A 12,090-nucleotide genomic window follows, 5' to 3' on the forward strand; every position below is an offset into this window, starting at 1 on the left:
TTAACCCCTAAATAATCTACTCACAGCTTTAATTCTAATAGCAAATCATGGGAGGGAAGGCAATGTTCACCAATAAAGGATTAATTAATAAATTATGATATCACTATAACCAACTAGCTCTTAAAAGGTAAGTTTTCAAAGAATTTATAAGAGCATTTAAAAAAATGTTCACAGTATGGGCTTCCCTGGTGGCGCAGTGGTTAAGAACCCACCTGCCAATGCAGGGGACACGGGTTTGAGCCCTGGTCTGGGAAGATCCCACATGCCGCGGAGCAGCTAAGCCCGTGCACCACAACTACTGAGCCTGCGCTCTAGAGCCCGCAAGCCACGACTACTGAAGCCTGCACGCCTAGAGCCCGTGCTCTGCAACAAGAGAAGCCACCGCAATAAGAAGCCCGCGCACTGCAACAGAGAGTAGCCCCAGCTCGCCGCAACTGGAGATAGCCCAAGTGCAGCAACAAAAACCCAATGCAGCCAAAAAAAAAAGTTCACAGTACACGGGAGTATAAGGATTAGTAAAAGAGAGCGGCATAAACATTCTGATCTCTTTGGGTAGGGGCAAGAAATACATACCCATAGGAGCCTGGAAACACATATACCAAAATATTAATATTCTGGTGGTAGATTATTGGCTGATTTTTGGCTTTTCCCCCCTACTTTCTGATTTCTTCCAAGTTTTTTTTTTTTAATTTTTAAAATAATAAGCATGTATTACTTTTCTATTGGGGAAAAAATGGTATTTGGGGGGCAAAAAACACAGAAGATACAAAAATCCAGTTATACTTTTTCATTCTTCTAATTTTTAAACTATAAAGAATCATGATATCTAAATCTATGTATGAAAAAAGAAAACGTGTAGGGAGATTCTTTTACCTAGTAATAAAAGTATCAAATACAAAAGGGTAAAAATATTGCTTTATTTGAGAAACTTACTTCCAAATTACTCTTATGTGTTTTAAAAAGTCATAAAGAGCATCCAAGAAGAAGACATATACAGTTTCCATAGGAATAAGGAAAAAAAAATGGGGTTGATGATTGCCCCAAATGAAATTTCCTAAAGGAAAAAAATGTAATATTTAACCTTTTTTTGAGGCAGGGTAAGTGAACTACACACATCATAAATAAAATTTTCTTACTTTACAAGGAGGAGGGACTGTGATCCTGTTTTTGATGCATATTAAATACAAAATACAAAATCCACTGTTCTTATCAAGATGAGGGGAAAAAAATCATTCTTCAATATTTCAATTCTCATGCAATGAAATCCAAAGGTCTGTTGAATCCACCTTTTCGATTCATGTACTGCCTATGATGAGAAAATTTATTGTCATTAAAAAAATTCTGGATTCGTCTTATAAAAGAACTAATCACTTGCTTCAGAAATTAAACCTATAAACGATTTTTAAAATGGCAGAGTCTAGGGCAAGAAGTATTCAAAGTTAAAATCCAAATAGAGGTACGGAAATATACTTTCAATATTATTTGGGAAGATTCTACAGACTTTAAAAAAATCAACTGAAAATCCATATTTATTTTAGGTAACACTAAACACCTAGCTAGTTTAAGGAAATAGAAAAGAGTTTCAAAATACATACCCATCAAGCAAATCTGATTTCACACTGTACTAGTTCTCCCCATAAGACCTTAATTGAAGGTAATTTTACAATGGACTGTTGATTCTGGTACTTTAACTCACAGCAGTCTCAAATCACACTATTCATATTCTAAATTAATTGGAATATTAGTCTTTTATCAGTGATAAATGTAGACAGAAAGGCAATGTTTTAAGATGTCTTTTCCATTCACTTTTCCATTCATTCAATGAGATTTCAAGTATGGATTGGTTTGTTCTGTGGTATTAATAAAATATACCTATATTTAACAGAAGGATATTTACAGTTGAAATCCTTATACAATCAAGTTAGGTAAATAATTCAAGAGGAATCTATTTTAAAACCTATAATTATAATGAAATTAAAGCCTAAAGACTTAAGACTATGTTATTTTGAAGAAAGAACTACTTAGAGCCCTAAAATATTTAAGCCAACTACCCTTCTTTATAATAGTTACCAGTTCACATGTAAATGGGAAACTATTTTAACATACAAGAATATAAACAAGGAAGATTAAAACAAGGGACAATATGGAAACTATTAAAGTAAGGGACTGTTTGGAAAACTGCTACATTTCCTACAAACATCATTATCCCATAAAAAATTCTTTTCCAAGCATATAATTTATATTAGTTCAAACATAATAATGGCAGCTATGCATACCTATACTTCCTCTTCTGAGACACATTTATGGCATAGGCATTTACAGAGCCATCCACCTTTTTCCCCTGGAGAAAAGCAAGAAACAAAAAACAAAACACACACACAAACGAGCAAACAACACACCAGAGAAAGAACATATTATATGCCTTGATCAAAGAGCTGCATCCCACAGACCCTCTTAAATGGCAAGATTCATTTAAGCATGAGGTAGTCCAATGAGTGAAAGAATTTTCAGATCCTGATGATATCCCATGATCTCCCAAGCGTTATAACTCTCTGTTCACATTTTTTATAGTCACACATAAGCAAATAAACCAATATTCAGACCAACAAACACTCATGGTATATGTATTATATGCAAGACATACAGGGAAATTGGGTAGCAGAGCCTCACCTTTTCTGGTCAAAGAATTCTTCAAAACCAAATACAAGTTATGGATATTTTCTCTAGAAAAATCCATTCACAAAAATTTAACTTATGACCTTAACTGATGGCATTCTCAAATCAGTCACCATTCCTATCTAAATCCCATTTCTTACATAGGCCTTGAAGTTTTGATTTTTAAATCAAGAATCAGAATAACAGATGCTAATGTTGTATCACTTGTATCTCAGACTTTTTTTTTCAGTAATTCCTTTATGGGTCTTTTGATTCAACCTGTTCCCCTTTCTGTTCCTCATGCCTGAATTGTCTTCCTGACCCCCATCCAATCTTCAACCATCTGGTTCTTATGCATCCTTCAAGGCCCAATTCAAATGATCCAGCTGCCAGGAAGCACCCTCTTCTCTAACTCCCATAGAATGTTAACTGTGCTTTCCTCACAATACCCTGCATTTTCTACTCTGCATGATCATGATGTATAACATCATATACAGGATGTTATTTCCCATCAGACTGCAAGCTCATATGGAGCTTGATGGAGGGATATGGCTGTGAGTGACCTTTGCAACTGTCACATCCTAGGCTACTGCACTTGCAGGTACTCAGAAAATGACTGTTAAATGTATGAACACTGCCAGTTAATGCCACCATGAGTGCATGTGCAGGAACACACACATAACCTCCCTCCCCTATTATTACACATGGGCGTGTACCCTGTTTAGCATACTTATTAGATATCTGTGTTAGGCCAAAAAAAAGGATTCCTATCCACTGGCATGCACAGGTGAGGTATATATTTGAAGTTGAGCTAAAACAAGTATATTTGGTCTTCCTTTTCTATTCCTGTTTTCACTGCATTTTGGGGGCCAGGGGAATACTGAGTAAATTACTTAAGGTGTATTATTCTAACCTCCCAAGAATAGGAGGTAGGCATGACTTGGAAAAAAAAGTAAATGATGTTAACCTTTTTACTAAGTTCAATTACTAAAGGCTTTCTGATTTTTGAAAACTATTTGCAGAGTTGTATATTATTAGCTCTCCTCTCATTTACATGCTGGAATAGAAAATTATCCATTAATAAGCATAGCCAAACTTTGAAACTTTCTAGAATGCTAAAATGGAAGGGAAAATAAGTGACTACATTGGCATATGAAGAGGTTCCACCATAGATTAATGATGAAATATCACAAGATACACATTACTGAAAAATACCAATGAGCTGAGAGACTTTGTAACTGATAGTCATGAAGCCAACTGCATATGAATTAAATTAACATCCTTGTAGATGTCATTAAAAAAACAACTGACATCATTTGTTCTTGTGGTACTCCATAATTTTTATGGGATCTATAAATTCTCACTTAATTTCTCCTTTATACACAAACATTTAAAAGACTACATTTAAAAGTAGTGGCTCCATCTTTACATCTGATTCTCAGGAATTTCAAACATAATATCCGGCAACAGTAAAACCAAAAGAGAAAAGAATTCTAATAGTGAAGGTCCTTCACTATTCTAAAAACAATAAAATTTAGTTGTCTCATTTTGGAGATATTTTTATCCATATATTTACCCAATATATGTATTAATAAACCAGTTCACTCATAAAATGTTCTTTTGAATAACAAGGATTTGGTATATTCAGGAAAAAAACCTGAGACATAAACTGCATTAAATTCTAAAATGGGGTTCACATAACCATTTGTGAGAACAAGAGCGCATTCTTAATTTTCTCACCTCATAACAGTCATGCCTCTGGTACTCCTCTTAGGTCATACACTGTCATTTAAAAAAAATACATGGGAGCCCCACATAATCACATCAGTTAGAAAGAAACTCTTACAGCACCTGAGATTACCCCAGTCCGTTCACAACTCAATGGAACACAAGATTAGGGGAAGTGGATTATTTTTGACAACTCTCCTCAAAAATTCCAACTTCAATTTGCAAAATTAAAAGGACTTAAAATTCTATAAAAGAAAGTTTTTAAAATATATTTTCTCTCTCTCCACACACACTCTCCCTGCCTATCCTTACTAGCTTCCTCTCTCTATCCTCCCTTCTCTCTTCATTCAATTTCCTCTCTCCCTTCATCTCCCCTTTGCCGTACTTCCCTATCTCCCTATCTCTCTCCCCCCTCCCTCTCTTCATCTCCCACTCCACAATCCCTCCCGCTTTTGCCTCCCCTACTTCCTTATTCTCTCCAGGATTATGGTCAGGGCTAGAGAGCATTCAAACTCCTGTCAACCCCTCTTCTGAGCTATGAGATATGCATGCAACTACGCAATGCCATCTTTATCGGGCAGTTGCGCTTCGTTCTGTTTCACAGCATTTCCCCTTCCTATAATCCTTTCTTTGGTTAACCCTATCAGCCTGACACTTCAGAGTCATCACTGACTACTCACCTCCATCCCACCACCACTAACTCTGGTTCCTGAATCGTTCTCCATATTCCAGCCCCTCTTCTCAGTTCAGGCCTTCATCATCTTTCACTGCACAACGGCAGTTCTCTCAGCCTCCCATTTGTCCTCCATGAAGCCCCAGATCATCATTCTAAAACACACGTATGTTACTCCCTTGCTTAAAAACCACTGCTTCCTCTCATCACCTAAAGAATCAACTCTAAGCTCCTCAGCATGGCTAAGGATATCACAAGCCTTCTGCGATTTGCCTCCCACCTCTATTTCTAGCCTCATTCATAGCCACCAGCCCACCAACATGCTTTCACTAGTCACTGAATTTGAAATTCCCACAATACTCTATGCTCTTTAATGCCTATATGGCATTGTCATGAGCTTTTCCCCCTGCTTCAAATCATCATCCTCCTCTTCTTTGTCTGATCACCTCTACTGGCCCTTTAAGATCTAACTCAAATATCCCAGGCAAATACTCCCTGAATTCCAATGGCAGCTCACCACTTCCTTCTCTTTGCTTTCAAATCCCTTCACACAGATAGTTACTGTCTTCTAACAAAAAACTTGTATCAATGAAAGAAATTACAAGTGATAGTAAAAGAATATGGAAAAATGGGACAGATCAGTTCAAATAAGAATACTTAACTGGCTACATGTTTTACTTACTTTTGTGGAGTCAAAGGAGGCAAATCCCATTAACTTCATCATTTCTATTTCTTCCTCTGTTTTGCCCTCCAAGTCTTCCTCTACAAAAATAAATGACAAAATTTTAAACTCTATCATTCTATACATATAAAAAGAGAGGTGGCTTACCAGCAGAGAATACACTAAACAATTAGCTAAAGACTTGAGTTTAATGATAAAAATTCCTCAATTTGGATAGCATATAACTTAAGGGGCAAGGAAGGATTGTGCTCTCCTTCCTCCATTGTAAGAGACTGCTTAAAAGGACACGCTTGGGGGCTTCCCTGGTGGCACAGGGGATAGGAATCTGCCTGCCAATGCAGGGGACACAGGTTCGATCCCTGGTCCAGGAGGATCCGACATGCCGCGGAGCAACTAAGCCCGTGCACCACAACTGCTGATCCGGCACTCTAGAGCCCACGAGCCACAACTACTGAAGCCCACGTGCCTGGAGCCCGTGCTCCGCAACAAGAGAGGCCACCATAATAAGAAGCCCACGCACTGCAATGAAGGGTGGCCCCCACTCGGCAACGAAGACCCAACGCAGCAAAAAATAAATAAATAAGTGTTTTTAAAATGACATGCTTGGAGCCTTTAGGAAGGACCACCTTTAATATCAGACAGAACACAAGTTTTGACGATACTTCCAAAATATAATATTCTCATGTTTTTAACTGTCCTTGTATCTAGAGCACCAGATAACCAGCAACTAAGGTACAACTAAAACAACATCTCAAAACTACATGCAATGAACACTATTAAAAACTTAATAGTTAAATGTTCAAAAATTATACTTTTATAATTTTATCATAACTGTAGTTATCTAAACATGGCTGTACTTTTCCTACAGTTATTTATCTAATAACATTACCAGTTATCTGACGTTCTTTGCTCTTTGTTTCTTTTGTTTCTTTCTTCTCCTCATCTCTTCTTTCTTTTAGTCGAGAAGGGGAAGGAGATGTGGATCTATGTCGTCTTGGGGATCTAAAATTTAATAAGTAAAAATGTCAGAAACAGAGACATACCTGGCCACTTGTGCTGATGAGCACAGATATACATGAGTGCCTGCAAGGTAAAGGCTGAACAAAAGCCAGGCTCTAGAGCACCAGGAATTTGTTCCCCAAAGCAGAATGAGGAAGAAGGTTCTGCCTAGGCCCTGACTGTTAGCAAAAAATTATTTATTGTTTAATCATCAGTTACACTCAGTACAGCTAGGGCAAAAAAATTTTCTGTAAGGCAGAAAAAAGCAATGAAACAAACAAATGTGTCTGATGCTTATTAAGAATCAGAGTCCAAGGACTTCCCTGGCGGCGCATTGGTTAAGAATCCACCTGCCAATGCAGGGGGCACGGGATCGATCCCTGGGCCAGGAAGATCCCACATGCCATGGAGCAACTAAGCCCGTGCGCCACAACTACTGAGCCTGCGCTCTAGAGTCCGTGAGCCACAACTACTGACACCTGCGTGCCTAGAGCCGGTGCTCCGCAACAAGAGAAGCCATCACAACAAGAAGCCTGCATGCAGCAACAAAGACCAAACGCGGCCAAAAATAAATACATAAATTTATTAAAAAAAAAAAAAAGAATCAGAGTCCACTTCTAAGATTCTTCCAAGATCTCACATTCTGTTTTTTTTGTTTGTTTTTTTTTTTGCGGTACGCGGGCCTCTCACTGTTGTGGCCTCTCCCGTTGCGGAGCACAGGCTCCGGACGCGCAGGCTCAGCGGCCATGGCCCACGGGCCCAGCCGCTGTGCAGCATGTGGGATCTTCCCGGACCGGGGCACGAACCTGTGTCCCCTGCATCGGCCGGCGGACTCTCAACTACTGCGCCATCAGGGAAGCCCTCGCATTCTTGATTATATACTTGAATAAATTATTATCACCAAAAGTAAATAAAAAAGCAAGACAAAAATACAAAACACTTATTTCTTACTCTTGCTAAGTGCTTTTCATGTATTATTTCTCATTTACTCCTCACGGCAACTCTACTATGTGGAATGTTATCAACGCCATTTTATCAATGGGAATGTTAGGTTTAGAATAAAGTGGGATAAAGTTCCCCTCATTTCATGAAATCATAAGTGCCTTTGTAAGTGATAACAACAGAGTCAAGCGCAGCGACTACAAAGCTGTGGTAAAACTTCTGGTTATTTTCTGCACTTACCTGGAACGTCTTCTGTGCGGGGATCGAGAGCGGCTTCTTCTCCGGTCTCGCTCTCGGGACCGGGACCTTTCTCGGCGCCTGCGTTCTCTCTCTCGGGAGGTGGACCGGGACCGTCTACGCTCTAATATAAATACAAAATTGTAGAGCCGAAAATTACCTCCAACATCTACTGGATGCTGCGCCGACCAATAATAATATAATGCGCGCCATTTCTAGATGTCACATTAAAAAAGTAAAAAAGACGCATGAAATTAATTTTAACAGTATAGATTTAACCCAATATATCCAAACTATTAGCATTTCAACATGTGCTCATTATAAAAAAATGGACACTTTATTCTTTCTTTTTTCCGCATTAAATCAAAGAAATCCGGTGTGTATTCGACTTCAACAGCAGCTCTCAATTCCGATTGAGAACATGTTAAGTGCTCAATAGCCCTTTGTGGCTCGAGGGCTCATTTAACTTTTAAGATCAACCCTGATTAGCTGAAGGTGATAAAAACTAACGAGGGGGCAGAATCGAGGGACTACCTGACATCTCCCGATCCAAGTCCTGGCTTCTCTACCTCTCACTGCCCACTTCATGGGCCAGAAGACATTACGAGGTGAGCTTACAAGGTGAGCTCCCTGCACGCAAACTCCTAACCATCGATTTCCCTACTATAAACTGGGAAGGAAACCCTGAGCATTTAAGAACCTGGCGGTATCACATGCTGAGTGTTACGCAGTGTGGCATCAATTCTCACTTCAGTTTTTAAAGGTAAGCAATATTACCCCCAATGTCTAATTACGGGAACTCGGACGCAGGAAGGCTGAATGACTTGCAATCGGTCACCCAGAAATGAAGGGAACCGTGGCCTGACTCTACATTCCCCAGCCACAAGTACAACAAAAGTTACTGTATGAGGGTGACAAAGGGTCGGCGAAACCCCAACTTCGGAAAAAAATTGCCTTCAAATCCGAGGGCTGAAACGTGTAGGGCCCAGGTCTTCGTTCCCCATCCACCCCCTCTCTTCTCCTCCTGAGAAAAGGTCCCCCCTCTCCGCGGCCCTAGGACTGGGAATAAAATGGGGGACGGGTCTTCGACCGAGCCCCAGACCCTCAGAACTGCTTCTGGACTCACCCCTTCGCGGGGACCGGCTGCGGCTGCGACCCATTCGGAGTCCTCCCCAACCTCACGCCGCCCCGGAAACGACTGTGCAACAACTTCCGGGAGGGCGGGGAACTGAGCTTTCCCTGCAGCCTGGGAAGCGTCGAAACGAGTCGCCAGGGTTCCGGCTTCTAAGGAAGGCGGGCGGTGATGCGCTTGCGCAGAATCACGCGGCCCCGTCCCGATGCCCCCTCTTCCGAGTCTGGAGTTTTCGCTGAGAGCAGTTATCCTGTCTGCTCTTTCAACCCCCTTTTCGAGGTGGCTTCCCCATCTTCTTTGTCCACGGTGGGCGTTAAAATGTGTTGCCTGATGTTATTATAGAAATGTCTGGAAAAGCCATATATAAACCACCCTAATACAGTTCTCATTCCTCCCCACCCCCCATTTTTCTTTCCGACTGTCTTGTCCACATGCATAAAATATTTCATACCAAACCAATTGTAAACACAGCATACGCAAATAGTCTTAAGTCCACCCGGGGAAGAACTAGGGTGGGTCAGGAGGCAGAGGGGGAAAGGGGAAATAAAGTATGGTTGAGAGCTTTTATTGAGTTTTGTGGGAGGGAATAGCAGAGGCTGGGAAGCAGGCTAAGTAGGTTTAAGACTGACTAGTTTGAATAATTACAGCGGGCCTTGGGATTTAGGGGCTGTCCAGAGCTGTTGTTACCTGGCCCTGGGGTCATTATAGCAGAGGAAAAATGCCTTGGCTTGTGAGCTTGATAAAGGAGGTGGTTGGAGAGTACGGGCTTTCCCCTGGCTGGTTTGCATATGAAAGGCACACTCAGAAGGGGAGTCTTTTGCTATCTCTAGAAATTAGCTAGCCCTGGGAAGGGCAGTCTCAGCAAGGCCCCAGATGTCAAAACAGCAGAAAATGAAAGAAATAAAGGCATGATTAATACAATTATTCACACAAATGTTTATTGCACACCTATGTGCCAGAGGATTTAATCAATGAAAAAAACAACTCTGCTCTTGAGTAGCTTGCAGTCCAGTGAGGGATACAGTGTCAAGATGCACTGAGAGGGGCAGGACAAGATATTATGAGTGCACATAAAGTGGGTACCTAACTGGTTGAGGGGAAAGCTTCTCAAGAAAAGTTTCCAGGAGGAAATGATGTCCAAACGAGACCTTAGGGATGAGTAGAAATTAGCCAGGTCAAATGGGGTGATTTCTGTGGTGTGGACAGGTGGAAGAGATTGTCTGGGCAAAGGAGACTGCATATGCCAGGGCAAGAGGCAAGGGAGCAGACAGGCTAAAAGTAGAGAACTAAAGAAGTATGGCAGCCACCTAGGCAGCAAGGCATGAAATGTACAGACAAGACTAGAAACCTTGTAAGCTATGGTAGAGTTATCCTGAGGCAAAAGCAATAGCCTTTGAAGGGCTTTGAGGACCGGAGGGAATCACATTTGCGTTTATTCAGAGAACACTTTGGGTAACTGGAGACTTGACTACAGGGGGAGAACACCTAGGGAGGATGGTACAATAATCTAGATTGGAAACTCCAGTGGCCTGTACTAGAATGTTACCAGTAGGTAAGGTGAAAAGTGGCTGAATTTGAGAAGTAATTGATAAAACTGGAAAAACTTGATTTTGGGAGGCAGAGACTGATAGAATTTTAGATTCAACAATGACATCCAGGTTTCTGGTTTGTGCAACTGGGTAGATGGTAGCATCATTTGCTAAGGTACATAATGTAAGTTTTGGGTAAAGACCATATGTTCAGATCTTGGACATACTAATCTGAGGTGCCATTCTGAACATCCAAAAGGAGATGCCAACTAGATGTGTTATCTGGAGCTTGGAAGAGAGATCTAGGCTGATTTTTTGATTCCAAAAAAAGGAATCGTCAGAACATAGATGTTCATTTGAAGCCATGAGAGTGCATGAAACCACCCCGGAGAGGCTGAGAGAAAAGGGCCTGGAGACAGCTAGAGGAAGAACCCCAAAATGAGACTAAGGGGAAGCCAGAGAAAGAGAAGGAAAACCCATTGAGTGTGAGGTCAGAGAAGTTTTAAGAGAAGGCTGCTGTTTTTAAGGAGAACAAAGCGGTTAATTTTAAATATTAAAAGGAATGGGGAAAAAAACCCACATCTAACCTAAAGGATTTAGCAACAAAGTCTTTGCTGACTCAGTTTTAGTGGAGTTGGGTTGTGAATGGCTTTTGCAGTGGAGAGAGAACTTGTATAACCTTTTGTTTTTTTTTTTGGCTGCACCACACGACTTGTGGGACCTTAGCTCTGCCACCAGGGATCGAACCCAGGTCCATGGCAGTGAAAGGCAGTGAAAGCAGAGTCTTAACCACTGGACCACCAGGGAATTCCCTGCATAAAACCCTCTTGAGAAGTTTGGCTTATGCAGGGCAAAATATGGCAGTGGGTGGAGGTAAATGTAGAAGGTTTTTCAAAGATGGGAGAAACTTAAGCATATTTAAAATATTGGTGTGAGTATAGAGGGAAAAAAAGCAAAGTACAGAAGAGAAAGAAAAAAACCAAAGGAGTAAGTTTCCTAAAGGGACAGCCCTGAGATTAACCATAGGCAGGAAAAGAAGTGGTATGTCTCTAAGTGGCTCCTCCCCCTTTAAGATGTGGGATAGAAACTGTATTCTGCTAGGGCTTCCTTATTTACTGATCAAGTTGCCCGCTCTCAGAATGCAGATTATCCAGCACTGTATCTGGAAGAAAAATCCTGTTTTCAATACCTGAGTTTCTCTCATTCTAATGGCCATTTTAATGGGTTTTGAGTGGAGTAGGGCTGGGGTACTGTCAACACTTGTAATCACACTGGCTTATAACTTCCCTCCCCAACCAGACAGCAATTTTTCAGTAAAGGCAAGCTGTAAAGTATGTATGTACTCTACATAAGAATCAACATTAACCATCTGTGATTCCGGCAAATGTACTATTTTTAGCCTTGGTTAAACTTTGTTTTACCTCTTCTAGTCCTATTTTATGTAAAATCACCAGCCTTTTCAAAAGTATCCTACTTGATCATTACAAAAGGATGCACGTTGTTGAGTCAGTAA

The 12,090-nt window shown here is 40.7% G+C and overlaps 1 protein-coding gene across 2 annotated transcripts; it reads right to left on the reverse strand.

Annotated features, from left to right (window-relative positions):
* Positions 1-897: 897 nt before the first annotated feature.
* SNRNP27 (small nuclear ribonucleoprotein U4/U6.U5 subunit 27) lies at positions 898-9,167 on the reverse strand. 2 transcript variants are annotated; one of them, XM_060168755.1, is made up of 6 exons: positions 9,043-9,167; positions 7,920-8,040; positions 6,628-6,740; positions 5,739-5,818; positions 2,277-2,341; positions 898-1,306 (listed from the first exon to the last, which is right to left on the reverse strand). In XM_060168755.1, the coding sequence occupies exons 1-6, from the start codon at positions 9,074-9,076 to the stop codon at positions 1,252-1,254; spliced, it is 468 nt and encodes a 155-aa protein (XP_060024738.1). In that variant the 5' UTR covers positions 9,077-9,167; the 3' UTR covers positions 898-1,251. The 2 variants fall into 2 exon arrangements, with proteins under 2 accessions (XP_060024738.1, XP_060024737.1); XM_060168754.1 differs by lacking the exon at positions 2,277-2,341.
* Positions 9,168-12,090: the final 2,923 nt, after the last annotated feature.

This window comes from Lagenorhynchus albirostris, chromosome 13 (genome assembly GCF_949774975.1).
Source record: "Lagenorhynchus albirostris chromosome 13, mLagAlb1.1, whole genome shotgun sequence".
In the NCBI taxonomy this organism is placed as follows: Eukaryota; Metazoa; Chordata; class Mammalia; order Artiodactyla; family Delphinidae; genus Lagenorhynchus; species Lagenorhynchus albirostris.

Excerpts from the sequence above, each read along its gene's own strand:
- SNRNP27 (XM_060168754.1), bottom strand. The coding sequence starts at position 9,076 with ATGGGTCGCAGCCGCAGCCGGTCCCCGCGAAGGG. Across the intron at positions 6,741-7,919 it reads CCGCACAGAAGACGTTCCAG|ATCCCCAAGACGACATAGAT; the intron begins GTAAGTGCAGAA and ends ATTAAATTTTAG. Across the intron at positions 5,819-6,627 it reads CAAAGAACGTCAGATAACTG|AGGAAGACTTGGAGGGCAAA; the intron begins GTAATGTTATTA and ends TTATTTTTGTAG.